This window comes from Panthera uncia (genome assembly GCF_023721935.1).
Source record: "Panthera uncia isolate 11264 chromosome B3 unlocalized genomic scaffold, Puncia_PCG_1.0 HiC_scaffold_1, whole genome shotgun sequence".
NCBI classification, from domain to species: Eukaryota; Metazoa; Chordata; class Mammalia; order Carnivora; family Felidae; genus Panthera; species Panthera uncia.
The window spans coordinates 103451645-103467431 of record NW_026057582.1 but is presented as its reverse complement, the minus strand read 5'-3'; the positions used below and the strand labels follow the sequence as shown (position 1 = coordinate 103467431).

At 35.9% G+C, this 15787-nt stretch overlaps 1 protein-coding gene across 13 annotated transcripts in view; it reads left to right on the top strand.

Moving 5' to 3' along the window:
* The window catches only part of HERC1 (HECT and RLD domain containing E3 ubiquitin protein ligase family member 1), a 187240-nt gene that overhangs the window by 89373 nt on the left and 82080 nt on the right, over positions 1–15787 (top strand). For 11 of the 13 annotated variants that reach the window (XM_049611706.1, XM_049611711.1, XM_049611710.1 and 8 more), the window contains 4 exons: positions 341–512; positions 2777–3116; positions 3584–3704; positions 9833–9884. In XM_049611706.1, coding sequence (XP_049467663.1) covers positions 341–512; positions 2777–3116; positions 3584–3704; positions 9833–9884 — 685 coding nt within the window. The remainder of the gene's footprint in view (positions 1–340; positions 513–2776; positions 3117–3583; positions 3705–9832; positions 9885–15787) is intronic. The other 2 variants (XM_049611714.1, XM_049611717.1) reach the window with 1 other exon arrangement.

The window sequence follows — 15787 nt, the reverse complement described above, 5'->3', positions numbered from 1 at the left end:
ATTACCTTTTATGCTTGGTTTTATACTCAGCTCATTTTAAGTTGCAGTTCTGTAAGAGTTTATAGCTGAGTAGCAGTATAAATTCAAATCCACTTATAGCATGACATTCTAATCAAAATACTGAGGGAAAGAGCATATAGGTGTCTCTGTACATATTTTGTGTACATACATTGTTTCTGATCTTTTCAGATTTATTCAGTGTATCTTTTGGATTTTTGTAGTAAAATTCATGTGTTGTTGGTTTTAGCAATATTTTCCATGATCAAAAAGTCAAAGTTTTGATGAAGTTTTTCAGAGTTTTGAAAACTATATTCAGTGTAGCTTTGATGGTTTCTTTCAGATCTCGGAAAACCAGGACTCTGCAGATGTTGATCCTCAGGAGCATTCGTTTACCCGGACCATTGATGAAGAAGCTGAAATGGAAGAACAGGCTGAGCGAGACCGGGAAGAGGGGCATCCCGAGCCGGAGGATGAAGAAGAAGAACGGGAACATGAAGTGATGACAGCTGGCAGTGAGTACACCCTTCTTAATTAACAGATCCACATCGTGGCATTCTTCATGGTAGGGGAACTGACTGGAGAAGAGAAGGGCAAACATTTCTCTGTAGTTTTTCTGTAAGGATCTGATATTCTCCTGGTGATCTGAATTTACATTAGCTAATGTTTCAGCTCTTAAAAACTGTGCTTCCATTTTGAAGCTATTGGATTGCATGTTTGGGGCTGAAAAGCTCTGAAAGCAGGCTTTTAGAACCAGTAACTGTTCCACTGAGTCTTATGCATGCAATAATGCCCATGAGTGATTGGATAAGGTCATACAGAGTTTGTTTTGGAGGGTACCAATTTGTCCATTGGCCTGGCCCCTCTGTGTGGTGAGGAAGAGAGCCTCTTCCAGCACTTACTAGGAGAGCCTAGTTATTTTTTATATGTCACACTTTTAAAATTATAAATATCACCCACTGACTACACTGCCATTGTCAGTAGAGAGCAAGAATATGCATGAGAATTCTGTTGGCTGGGTGATTATAACACTTTCCATACTTGTATATTTCAAGGCTACAATAGAAAACTGTTGTAATCATTTAGATGTTTAAAAGGAAATACCAAAGCTTTTAAACATGTGTTAGTATCTTTTGAGTGATTTGGCTATTTCAAGTTAAAATGTATATTCACTTTATAGACTGAAACATTATGGCTAGCTATGCATTTGGTATTGGGATTATCTCTGTGTATTAATCAATTTGACATTTTATTATCAATTTGTGTTTTGCATAGTTGTAAAAATGATATATGGAGGTGGCTCAAAACCAGAAACTACTTTAAAAAACGAGGAGAAAAGGGATTGGAGATGGGGAGGGAGAATAATTATATTTTAAAAACCTAGGCTGAAGGGACTTTTGCAGTTGAACTTAAAACTTAGTTTAAAAATTCTGGAAAACAAAGGCCAAAGGGGAAAACATGGTAACAAACTGTAACCTTCAATTATAGTAAAAGAAAGCATAATAGTCACTGGGGAGTAATAATTTTAAATCAGCTACGGTTTTTGAGCACCTGTGTTATGTGCTGGGCACTGGGTCATATGCTTCACATAGATGGATAATCCTTACAATAGTCTAATGAGATGAATTCTGGTATTTATCTTAAAGATGGGCAAACTGAGATTTAAGGAGGCAAAATTTATGCCTAGGGCCAGATTAGTAGCAGCTGGAAATCGAATGAGATCTGCCCAAAGTTCCAGTGACCCTTCTCTTAATTACTTTAACTGATTTCAAGCTTTGTACTGAGTTTGTTGCTTTGGTTTTTACAGAAATGAGACTTCAAACAGCATAATGAAAATATTATGTAATAATTCTATAAAATACACATATGAAAGCCATTTTTAAAGTTTATACTTCTGTATGAACAGATGAATCTAGTATTTATCCAAATTTTCTGCTTGGGTGCCCCATAAAGAATACTGTCTTCACTCCAAATTTGAACAAAAAATTATTTTCCTGTTGTGAAGTATCTGCCACTGCATCAGAATCTCACTAAACTCATTATTTTTTTACACTTGTGAATTGGGAAGGGCTGGTATTAGATGGACATTCTTGGTGATGCCACTTGATTTTCTGAAGCAGTCTTGGCTGTATATTGTTATCATATTCAGTTTCAGCAAAGACCTTTAGTGGTTTTACTTTTTAAATGTGTTTGAGATACAATGGAGTATAGATGTCAGGAATTACATAGACTTTAGAGAGGGAGGGGGGGCTATTCTTAACTCATGCAACTTAAATTTTGTTTCTTTTGTAACCTGACATTTTTCATACGAAGGTCATAAACATTTCAGAAATAGTTATTTTAATCTAACTCAGTCATTTTGAAACTTCAGCAGAGCTCAAAATCAGCTGGATGGCTTGTTAAAACACATATTGCTGGCCCCATGCCTAGAATTTCTGATTCAGAAGGTCTGGGATTGGCCTGATAATTTGCATCTGTAACAAGTTCCCAGAAAATGTTGATGCCCTGGTCTGGGGCCACTTGGAAAGCATTGATCTAAGTCATGAGTAAGAGTAGAAATAGAATAAACCAAATCTGAATTCTATAACGGCATAATTATTTCATATTTTAATTTTTGTGAAAAGTTTAATGTTTTACATGTATTTAATATAATCTTAACTTAGTATGCTGTATTTAATGTCTAAAAAATAACTTTTCCCTCTTTCAGTAAGTTTTTGATCCAAACTTTATGACTATTTTTATTGTTATTTTCTTTGCTCTTCTCTCCCCATGTGTTAAGACCTTGTTTTTGTGTTGCATGTTACAGAAATCTTTCAGTGTTTCCTCTCAGCCCGTGAAGTAGCTCGTAGCCGAGATCGAGATAGAATGAACAGTGGGGCAGGGTCTGGGGCTCGAGCTGATGATCCACCTCCCCAGTCTCAGCAAGAGCGAAGGGTCAGCACAGACCTTCCTGAGGGCCAGGATGTGTACACCGCTGCCTGCAACTCTGTGATCCATCGGTGTGCCCTGTTAATATTAGGAGTAAGTCCTGTGATTGAGGAGCTTCAGAAGCGGAAGGAAGAAGGACAGTTGCAGCAGCCTTCAACAAGTGCCTCTGAAGGGGGTGGACTTATGACCAGGTGGGACTGACTAGAAACTTGAAACATTTGTGACTTTATTCAGTGCAACACTTTGTTCTCGAAGTTATAGTGGTCTTCTGAAATGAACACACATGTGGAGGAGGAAATCCAAATTGACTAGGGTGAAGTAATATATTAATGTATTAAAGTAATGTAAAGAGTGATACTGTTTCAGCCTGGAATAGAAATTTCTGATTAGATGAGGAGGCACAATTTTTCATACATATAAACAACAGTAGTTGACAAACATACGAAGTTTGTTGCATCTCTCTGTAATGTAGTGGCATGTAAGTTGGTTTGCTGTCATCGTAAAGGGCTTTGTGCTTACACAAGAGTCAGGATTTCCCTTTGACAGATATAATTACTCCTCACTGTGTATGTATTAGGTCTGTGCTGCTAGTTCCATTCAATTTTATGTTTACTAACAATCCCAAATTGAAAAACTTTTCTTTGTGCATGTGAGACAGGAGTGAAAGTCTTACTGCAGAGAGCCGGCTAGTCCATGCAAGTCCAAATTATAGACTGATCAAATCGAGGAGTGAATCTGATTTGTCTCAGCCTGAATCAGATGAAGAGGGTTACGCACTGGTAGGTATACCTAGATTGAGTAAAGAGGGATTTTTGTTTTCAGCATATAGATATATAAGCGTTTGGTTACAGTAAGTACTATATGTTTGTTTTAGACATATAAAAACTTTTTAAAAAGAACTTTTAAGAAAAATGGGATAACTATATTGCATAGATATTTACCACCTATATGTTAATGTGATTCTCAGATTTCTATCTTTATTTTTTTTTAAGTTTTATTTTATTTCTTTACATTTGAGAGAGAGCACACAAATGGGGGTGGGGCAAGGTGGAGAGAGAGAGAGACAGGATCTGAAGCAGGCTCAAGGGTCTGAGCTGTCAGTGCAGAGCTTGACATAGGGCTCAAACCCACAAACCGTGAGATTATGACCTGAGCAGAAGTCAGGCACTCAACCAACTGATCCCCCCAGATGCCCCTCAGATTTCTGTCTTTAGCTCTGACTTCTTCCTAAACTTCAAATTCATATATCTGACTCATTGGTGGACAGTCCTCCTGAACAAGTGAGGTTACCCCAATCTTAACCTATCCAAAAATAAATTCATCTTTCTCTCAAACTTTCTTTTCTTATATTCACTATCTTAGTAGGTGGTATTATTAACTACTCAGGATTCATCCTTTTCTTTTCCTTATTTTCTTGTCTTTGCAAACCCCCACACTCCCTACCATCTAGTTAGTCAAGTCTTGCAAATTTTAACCTTGGTATGTTTCTGATATGTCCTTTCCATCCCTTTTGCCACTGTTCTGTTCAAACTTTCCTTCTCTTTTGCTCGGACTAGTCCAGAAGCCTCCAAACTTGTTGACCTACTGCTTGTTTTGTGCCCATCTTCCACATTTCACAAGTCTGTTTATATTTCCTCTACTTAAAATCTGTCAGTAATTCTCAGTTACCTACCAAAAAAGCCTCAGGACCTGGGCTGCAGGCATTTACAGTCAAAATCAAACAGATGAGATGCTGATTTACCTAAGAAGCAGGGAACAAAATATGCTGTAGTGTGATAGGTAAATTATGGTGTGCAAATTGTCTAAGAGATTACTAGTTTTGAGTAGTTTTGGACTTGGAGTTCATAGCTGGATTTGCATTTTGGCTCTCCCTCTGTCTTGTATGTGAATAATCTATACGTGTTACTTGACTTATCTGGGCCTTAGTGTCCCGCTGTGATAGGAGGACATTAGTGCCTCTTGTGTTTATGACAATGTGTGAGACTTTGGTCATGTCACATGGCAGCCCAAACAGAAACTCTGGTTTTTTGGACTGAGTGCGTGGTTTATAAGCTCCATTTTTAGCTCTGAAATTCCTCTATTGTGTAAATTGAGATGATGGATATGAAAATACTTTTGAAAAGTATAAAGTACTACATAAACAGAAAAGTATTGTTTCAGAGAAACTTCTAAGCAAAGAAGATTCCTCCTCTAAGGAAAGTTCAGCAGTGTCCCTAAGCAGATTTTATTGTACCATGGTGTTTTGTTTGTTCTTCCCGTCTTTTAGTCATTACCATTAGTATCTCTGTGCTCCCAGTTCATGTTTCCTCTCTTATAGTCTCTGAGATTCCTCTCAGTCTGATCAGTCTCATAATGTAGTCTCCTAACCCTGTGATAGTTTTTATTACATAGATCATGTTACTTCTCTACTCAAAACCTCCAGTGACTGCTTTTTAGAAGCATAAGTCCTTACAGGGGCCTACAAGACCCTACATATGCTGGCTCCACTGTCACTCTGATCTCTTACTGGCCTCCTTAATTGAGGACTCTCCTTCTATCACACTAGCCTCTTGCCTTTTCCATGAACATACCACACAACCTCCTTTTAGGGCTTTTACCTATTTCCCTCCCCCACCCCCACTAGAATACTGTTGTCTGCCTGGCTAATTCCCTCACTTCAATGTTTCCTTCTGTTTTTACTTTTTCAGTGAGGCCTAGTCTGACCCCTCTGTCTAAAATTGTAGTTTGCCCTCCTTTCCACATATTCAGTCCCTGTCTACCTTGCCTTGCTAGGTAGGTCTCCCCCCACCACCACCCCCCTATCCCCCAGCACCAAACATAATTTTGTTTATCACTTTCTGTTGGCCTCTACTACACTATAAGCTCCTTGAGGACAGGAGTTTTTGCTGTTTCGTTTACTGCTGTATTGCAAGTACCTGCAGTATAGTGCCTGGTATGTAGCAGGAGGCAATCACTAAGTTTTTGGAATGGATGAATTATTGTGTTACCTGTTTTGGTAAAATATTTGTGCCCATTCTGTCCTTTCTACTCTTAAAACATTTTTTTTTAATGTTTATTCATATTGGAGAGAGAGAGAGTGCACAGGCAGGGGAGGGGCAGAGAGAGAGATGGAGACAGAATCTGAAGCAAGCTCCAGGCTCAGAGCTGTCAGTACAGAGTCTATGTGGGGCTTGAACTGAACGAGCTGTGAGATCATGACCTGAGCTGAGTCAGACGCTCAACTGACTGAGCCACCCAGGTGCCCTTTTTTTATTTTTTAGTGTTTCTACTCTTTAATTCAGGCCTTTGTTACCTTTGCCTGGACTGGTAGTTTTAAACTGATCTCCCTACTTTTTTCAGTTCCTCTCCTTAGATACTGTTCCCAAAGTTAGAGCTTTTTTTTTTTTTTTTTTTTTTTTTTTTTTTATGCTTCTTTATTTTTTTGACAGCTCAGAGCCTGGAGCCTACTTTGGCTTGTGTGTTTCCGTCTTTCTCTGCCTCTTCCCTCCTTGTGCTCTGTCTGTCTCTCTTTTTCTAAAAAATTAATAAGCATTAAAAAAAATTAAAAAGAAAACACAACAAAAATAATACCAGCTGGTCACGCTCCCTTCCTACTTAGAAAACTTTGTGATTCTGCACTACCTACCAAGAAATCAAGATTCTGGAAGATGTTTCCTGCCTGCCTTTGGAACCAGTTATCCCCTGCAGTAATCTGTATTTTTGGCATGATAGTCCACCTGCCAGACCCCAAACATACCTCTTGAGCCTCTGCTCAAGCACTCTTTGCCTTAAATGTCTTTCTCCTGGATTTTATTGATGGGGGTCTTATCTTTTCTTAAGAACTGGCTAAAGTGTCATCTCTTCCAGAAAGCTTTCCAAGATCACGTTACTCCCAGGAGTCTTCATGTTATTTCTGTGACATTTTGGTAGTATCTCTAATGAACCACTAATGTTTTGTCTCACATCATACTTATTTATGTATTATTAGTATTTCTTTCCAGCAGACCTCTTAGAAGGCAGGTTTATTGTAATGCCCCTCATGTCTTTTACAGTATGCTTTGTAGATTGATAATTCATTTCCACTGAAGTGAAAAGATAAAAAATGAGGATAGATGTAGTTAAAGCAACATACTTTGAGAAAACAAATAGTGAAATCTCACTTAGTCATAGTAGGCTTAAGATTTACTATTGATTTTTACCTGGGGCAAGATTTTTACCTTTCTGAACCCCAGCTTCTTTATTTTGAAATGGGGAATAAAACTGCCTGTCATGCAGGGCACCTTGGTGGCTCAGTCAGTTAAGCATCTGACTCTTGATTTTGGCTCAGGTCATGATCTCACGGTTTTTGAGTTCAACCCCTGCATTGGGCTTCCTGCTTACAGCACAGAGCCTGCTTGGGATTCTCTCTCCCTCTCTCTGCCCCTCCCTTGCTTGCGTATGTGTATACTCTCTGTCTTTCTCAAAATAAATAAACTTAAAAAAAAAAAAAAGAAAAGAAAACTACCTGTTATACTTGCTTCAACTGGGTTGTTGTAAAGAACAAGTTTGGTAATATTTAAAACGTGTTGAAAAATATATTTTCAGAACAGAATGGAAAGAGAGATCAGTGGAAGTAGATTGAGCCTAGATTTAGTTGCCAAGGTTAACATTGAGTTTCCTACAGTTTATAAAAGATTAATAAACACATTTTTGAAAAAGATTTGCTCTTGATCATCTTTCTTTACAGAATGTTTAGAAAGATAGTCTTGTAAGAGATAGGAAAGTCTAGAACCAGAGCAGATTCTTTTGCAGATGAAGGGAGATGTGGGCTGAGCCTTCAGCCTGGTATAGATGAAGAGGGGCAAACAGTGGGGGCAGTTTGGGTTTTTCCAGCTAAAATACATTATCCTTCTGTCAGGTTATTTAGGATTTCCGTTCATATTCTTAATATCTAGTGGTACTTCATTTCTGATTTGTGAATGAATGAAATGCTTTCTTAACGTAACTGAAGTTAATCAGTTTAATGCTCAATCTTTGCTTTATCCTTTTTTTATAAAGAGTGTTACATGATGTATTATCTACTTCTCTGTCTTAGTAAACCTCAACAGTTAATTAAGCGTAAGTTCAACTGTGTGATTGACAGTTGTCATACCTATCCAGCATTTCATACTACACTCTCTTAATCTATTCCCTCTCTTCCTTATTCCACAAAGGAGTTGATTTAGTGTATAAAAATAAATACTTTATAAAAGGATGAATTAGGTGAATGAATTAGGACTGAAAGAAACTGAAAGATAAAGCCCTGGGTGAGATTTTGTACACCTCAGACCATATCCTGTGATGTTTGGCTAAAAGTAGGCCACCAAAGAGGAACAGCATAATGATTTACAAGATTCAGTGTCTAAAAGATATAACAAACCAGTTGTTCAAGGGAAACAGATAATTCTAGTTCTGAGGCCTGAGATAAAATTATTCTGTGACCCCTCATGACCAAGGTACTGTGTGATAAAAATGTTTTCTTGCATGATCCACTGATATCTTCAGGAGCGGTTGTAACATTTCATATTTTGTCTAGCACCAAATGGCCTGACAACATACTTATTTTTGGTGTGTGTGTGTATGTAAGATGAAATGTGTTTATCTACAATGTAGGTACATGTGTCTGTGTGTAACCAGGTAATGATTTTCTACAATGGCAGTTCCTAAATGAATCTGTTTTATCACTTCTACAACCTTTCTTCTTTGCCACCATTTTTAAAAATTATGTGATAGAGTAAAAATGAAATGCCTAGTAAGACCATAATGTCAAGTCTTTGCATAAATGAGTCAGTCACCTATGGTTTGTACTTGGTTGGCTGTACGTATGAGCAGAGCAGATAGTTGTCTGCACCCCTCCCCAACAGAAATATACTTCTGTTCTTCCTGAAAACCTTCACTATTTTATTGAGCTGTCTGCAGTTTCAGCAATTTGAGATTTCTAGATTTAATAGGCTTTTTTTTTTTTTTTTTTGAGAGAGAGAGAGAGCGCGCGCATGCCCGTTTGAGAGGCAGAGGGAGGGAGAGAGAATCTTAAGCAGGCTTCATGCCCAGTGCAGAGACCAATGTGGGGCTTGATTCTATGACAATGAGATCATAACCTGAGCTGAAGTCAAGAATTGGACACTTAACCCAGGCACCCCTTAAAAACATTTAAAAATCCTTTAAAATACTGCCAGTAGTCTTAGGACTATGTTACTTTTCTGTTAGGGTGGATTCATCAGATTCTCTTCCTCTAAAATGCCTAGCCAAGACTAGTGGGGCTTTTGAAAAGAATGTAAAATAAGAATAGAGAAAGCAATTTTTGAAAATGAGACTTTGCTACAGGAGGCTTTAGACCTATGGAAGGTATTAATAAGATTATAGTTTATTTGGAAGATAAAAGACAAAGATACCTGGGGCACCTGGGTGGCTTAGTTTGTTGAACGTCTGACTCTTGATTTTGGCTCAGGTCATGATTTCACAGTTTGTGAGTTCAGAGCCCAGCATTGGGCCCTGTGCCGACTGTGTACAGCCTGCTTGGGATTCTCTCTCTCCCTCTCTCCCTGCCCTTCCCCAACTTGTGCATGTGCTTGCTCTCTCTCTCAAAATACATAGATGAACTTAAAAAAAAAAAAAGGCAATAATTCCAAAAAAGAAAAGGTGACAACAAAGAAAAACTTATGCTACTCTACAATGTTAATTAGCATACACCTTGACTTTGTGTTTTAGTATCTCAGAGTTATGTACCTGGGCTTTCTTAAAGCTGTTTTCAGTGGGTTTTTTTGAGACGTTTTATTAGACTTTTTAGTCTGACTGGACTGGTATACAGGTAGCACATTGTTATAATTTTATGTATTTTTATTCTAATGTTGTATTAAATCTAATCTTAAAACACTTTTCACAACTAAATTTTTCATTTTTAACTTAATAGAGTGGAAGACGAAATGTTGATTTGGATTTGGCATCATCTCATAGAAAGAGAGGTAAGTATTAAGAAATTAAAAATCTGGTTAAATGATGTAGCTGTTTTTATATCTGATGTATTTAGATATGATTGTCTTTGAAACATTATTGCAAAAACAAATTTAGAAACATTTTATTGGAAGAGTTAAAAGGAAATCATTTTCTTTAACATACACACTTTTAAAACAGAAATGTCTAGGAGTTAATAACCAGTCTGTTTCTCATTTGTCATGTGTTTTGACTTTTTAAAAAGTTGTGTGGAACTCCAAAAGTAATGCTTTACATTATGGGGGGTTATGTACATTATTTGCTATGTTTTAGTTCACTGGTACAGTTGCCATAGTTTAATGGTATTACATGAGAACTCTTCTCCACTCACCTCCTGTCTCTGCATGCACACTTTCAGAAAGTTTCCACTTTTTTTTTTTTTTACTATTTGCCTCTTAAGATACAGCATGTAAGACATAAGCTTATGATTTCTAGACAAATTTTCCCATGAGGAACAATTTTACGAGTGTTATCAAGAGTTTAGCTTGTTTGTTAGAAGCTCTTTCTTAGTAAATAATACAGTTAACTCTTGGTTATACATAAAAATGTATGGAAAGGACAGCTGTTTCAGAGACTCTAAATTCAAGGATACCTAAAAACTCCCCAAGTATTGCTCTCTATTAACTGGCACTTTTATTAAACCCATTTATACTGTGGTTGTGAAAATGTGAAATGTTCAACATTGGTGCTGGTGGCAATTTTTAAGAGCCTGTGGGAAAAATTATTTTCTGTGATAGTAAGTCTTCTGTACTTCAAAACCAAACCCTTCTCTTTTAATTTTTTTTTTTTTCAACGTTTTTTATTTATTTTTGGGACAGAGAGAGACAGAGCATGAACGGGGGAGGGGCAGAGAGAGAGGGAGACACAGAATCGGAAACAGGCTCCAGGCTCCGGGCCATCAGCCCAGAGCCTGACGCGGGGCTCGAACTCACGGACCGCGAGATCGTGACCTGGCTGAAGTCGGACGCTTAACCGACTGCGCCACCCAGGCGCCCCCCAAACCCTTCTCTTGATAGCTTCCTTGGCAGAATGTTCAGTTCCCCACAGGAAGCAAACTGAGAGATGAGGGAAAACTGAGGAATGAAGGGAAGAAATGCATGCACAGTTTTTTCATTTGTGTGTTTATAACTTAGAGGAAGAAATGTTGGCATTCTGTCAAATAAAATATGATACTTTGTCCTTTAATTAGAATACAGAGAATGATTTTTCTGAAATACTAAGAATAATGACTAGAACTGGTACTTTGTTTATTTGGAAAGTCTTTGGAAGCTATAACATAGCTGTTGGGTTTTTTTAAAAAAATCATAAGGTTATTTGTGATATAAAAATAATTAAATGATGTTTAGTGTAATGTGCGATATGTATTTTATTATTTTCTAATTCTTTGAAAATTGGGAGTTCATGTGTCATAATTATCCAGAAAATCCTTTTTGCATAACCACTTGACGTAGAAATTAAAATTTTGGTTAGCTCAGGTGAGCACTGTTGCTAAAATTTCTGTTATATGTGTATCATTTGGTGCTAGAGAGACAATGGCTCCAAATTTAATGAGTAGCATAAGGGATCCAGTTTTTAGTAAGAGCTTCCTGCTGTACTGATTATATTTATGCATGATAGTCCATTAGCTAAAATTATTTTCTCGTAAACCTTTATCCTGTGAGATTTAGTCTATATTAGCCATGTCAGTATGTGCAAAGTAATGTTTAGAATAAAACAGAAAGTGGTATCTTTTCTCTGAATTACAAATGACTTAGAATTTCATTGTAAATTACTTAGGAAAAATAGCTAGAACACTTCAAAGTTACTATCCTAGAGTTGGTTTCTGCTCAAGTTTTTAAACTGTTATCCTATGAGTAGATGTGGAGTTTCTATAGTTGTAGGTATAAGGAGATACAAATGAATGAAGCCATTAATCCAAATATTGTTTGTGGATAAACCACCTTCTCCAAAAAGCTCAAGGCAGTACCAAAACCTATTAACTTTTTGGAATTTAACTTTACTTTGTTGAAAACAGAAAAGCAAATACAGGACCTCATGGGAAAAGTTTTTTTTTTTTTAATTATTCACTTAGGAAATTATAATAGGGAGGGAAACTAGTTATATAAATCTTCATGATATCACTTAATATGGTACCAGTTTATCCTAATAATCATTGCATTTTAATGTTCCCAGAGAAAAATCTGCTGATGGCTTTGTTCTTAGGAATAGGTGACTAGAAAGTAGAATTACTCTTTTAGGAAGGCAGCAAAAATAGTTTTCAATCTAATGAATACTAGAGCTTACAGATTAAACAATGAAAATGTACACTTAGTAGTTTTCTTATAGATTTCCTTCTTTAAAATAAAAGAACATTGAAAATACATTAAGGGGAATATATTTTGAAAGGAATTTTTAAAAATTATTTGTATTTAGTGACTACCTTCGGACCGCAGTGGTTTGTTTTGTTTTGTTTTGTTCTTAAATGGTAGAATAAACAATCCTATTTTTTCCTTATTTATTGCCAATTTGGACTAGATGCCTATCTTCATTTGGGCAAACGAACCAAGTCAGAACCGTTTGGGGCCATTTAGGTGTTCTGATTATAACTTGAGCTGTGAAGGACAAACAGATGCCCTGCCAAGTGACAATTCTCCTATGCTCTTGTTTACCCCTTTCCAGTATTTTGAAGAGGAAATGACAATTTTTTCCCTTGCATAGCTTTTGTACTTACTAGTCTCAGTGGCCCTGAGTTATTAAAAACCTAGTAACAGAAATTAGAGATAAGTTACTATGTCACATTCACTGAAATTAAATAGATGTATCAATAACAATTAATGTTTGTATACTCGTTTCAGCTGTTCTTCTTTTCCTTCCAAAGGCTCCTCCTTGGGATTACTAGTGCCTATAATTTCAGTGTTTGGCATTGGGGATACTAGGATTCATGCTTTTGAACCATGATTGCTGCTTCTTCCTTCATTCAAGTTAATCTTTCACAATTGGTCCAAGCAAGCAAATATGGTAGGAATGGGTAGAGCAAATAGAGCACATAAATGTAGCTGTTTGCTCACCTGTTCAGAGGCATTAAAGCTAAATTCTAAAACCAAAAGTCTTAAATTACTTTAAAAAGAGATAGGTGAAACATTTCTGCTTGGTGCCTCAGAGATAATAGGACATTTTGTATTCATTAAACACCTGTAAACTACTTACATATGCCAGTCATTGTTCTGATGCTTAAAACATATTAACTCATTTAATTCTTACAACAGCTCATCAACATTTTATACAAAACCTGTTAAATGTGTTGGTATTTTGGTACTTTGATAAATACTTAAAAGATTTGCTGTAGTTGTGTAGAACTGAGCTCATCCATCGCTGAAAGACGATACCTAACTTTGCAGATACTTAACTTTAGTTTTCATACTTAAGCTGAACCTGGTGCAGTGAAAAATGGTAGGGATACCAAAGCAGCAATTTAAGAAGCAACATCAGGAATCTTATTAGTTAAAATACTATATGACTTGATTTTTTTTACTCCTTAGGCCTTATAAATAAAGTGTTAGGGTTTTACAGCTAAAAATAATACTGGAAACATTTATCAGCATGTGTGTTTCATGGTATAACATGTATGGGTGAAATGCTGTTTTTATCTTTGCATTTCAAATTAGATTATATAAAGAAGAGCAAATGTAAATGTTGTCTCCTGTATCAAATTTCTCCTTTTGTCTTCTGATTTTTGTGTGGTAGTGTATTTACTCCTTTTTGGCCAGTTGAGCCCCAGAAAAAAGAAGAGCTTCAAGCAAGTACATGATGGCATGTTTAATTTTTTTCCCCTTTTAGCTTGCCTACATATTTTATGGTTTATAAAGTATGTATTGCAGCTCTGCCATGTTCATTTTGAAAATTCCATTTAAGAACCAAAATTGTAAGGACAAGTAAACCATCTCAAAAAAAGTCTTGTTGAACTTTGTATTTCCTTTTTATAGTAGATGACTCTGAAATAATACTAAGTAAGAACTGGACTTAGTCACAATTACTCTGTAGAAGCTTTTATTGTACTTTTCAGACACAGTATTTCCTATATTCCAGTGAAACAATATTGAACAAACCAAAGTTAATCAGGTTGTTACAATTTTTTTTTAAAGACTTAAGAATTCTTTCATCTCTCATTTCCATAAGTTTTTGTTTTAAAGTATTTTTGATGTCAGCCTAAATATTTGGCTTACAGTTATTTTATTTATTTATCCTAATGTTTTCATATGCTGCTTTTCCTGTTCTTTGTTTTAGTCATACAGAATTTTGTTTGGGTCATATACCTAATAAGTTGCATGTTTTACATTGGGGTCAGCAAAGTATGCCTGGTGAACCAAGTCTGGCCTGCTACCTCTTTTTGTAAATAAGGCTTCCTTGAAATGCAGCCACACTCATTTGTTTATATATTGTCTGTGACAGCCTTCCTATTACAACAGCAGAGTTGAGTGGTTGCAGCACAGACCTTTAAGACCCACAAAAACCTGAAATATTTCCTGTCTGACTCTTTATACAAAAAGTTTGACCCTTGCTTTAATTTGCCAAGAGGATTTTAAGGGGCTGGCCACCCATTTCTAGAACATTTTGGGTTATATCAAAGCAATTCACTCTTTGTATATTCTTCATAGTTGAACCTTTGTGTAGGCAGGCACTTGACATTTCCGTGTATTGGTGACTCATGAAGTTGATTAATAACAGGAATTTGTAAGATCACCTCCCTCCCATAAAATTAAGGAATTAGCATTATTAATTTTATAGATCAAATTTTTGACCTCCATTTCCTCAATTGGAATTTGAGGACTGGATAATCTTCAAGGTCTCTTTTACATCTGTGGTTCTAACACTAGCTCATTGCACATTTTATTTTCATTTTGAAAAGTAATTTGTAAGTATTGGAAAACAACATTTTATTCTGAAATTTTATTATTGAACAAACAAGCTCAGTGCAAAGAGCCAAAAACTATTATTTGTAAGTTAAGGCTAAATCCACATTCTGGATTTGGGGTGCTTACAGAAATGGAAAATGATTATTTCTTTTTTTTTTTTTAATTAGCTTCTGCTTTATTCTTTATAATTTTTAATTTAATCCATTATGCATACTTGGCGTTATTCTTTGGGTTGTTTTACTCTTTTCTGTTTTACGTGAAAAAAGTAATCAGCTATGCAGTTTGGAGAATTTTTCAGATTGGTTATTTTTCATGCTCAGTAAAACTGAAAATTCAGCATTTTTTAATCTTAAGAATTCTTGCTAAAACATGGAAGGCAGAGTAACCATGTCTTCTTTGCTATTCTAAATTATTCTAGTAGAATGCATATAAATTAATTCGGTTACTTTATAATATTAGCTAAATTTCTACATCTGATTTTGAAGTCCTGGGGTTTTATTGACACCAGTGTAGTAATTCAGAAATAAGTCAGGCAATCATTATTTATTAATTTTTTTTTCTCTGTGGGCATTAGTGTTTAAATAGTTCTCTTTCCATATCTTTTCCATCTAGTTATACAACAAAACAATTTTTGGAATGCATATTTTATTGACTACCTTAAGATGCATTCCTAATAGAGAAAGTTGATATATTCATGTGATAGGACATTATACAGTACTCACACAAATGAATTATGGCTATATGTAATAATGTGAATGAATATTGGCAATATACTGATGGAAGAGAGTATGCCCACAAAGATTACATAAAATGATACTTCTTTATAAAGCAAAAACTCACTAAAACTAAACATTATTTGTCTTGGCAATACATATAAGATAAAACAATATTTAACATTAATAAAAGCAAAGGAATGATAAACCCAGGCTTGGGGATAATATAGCCTTAGGTAGGAAGAGATATGGAGAGATGGATTAGAGGAG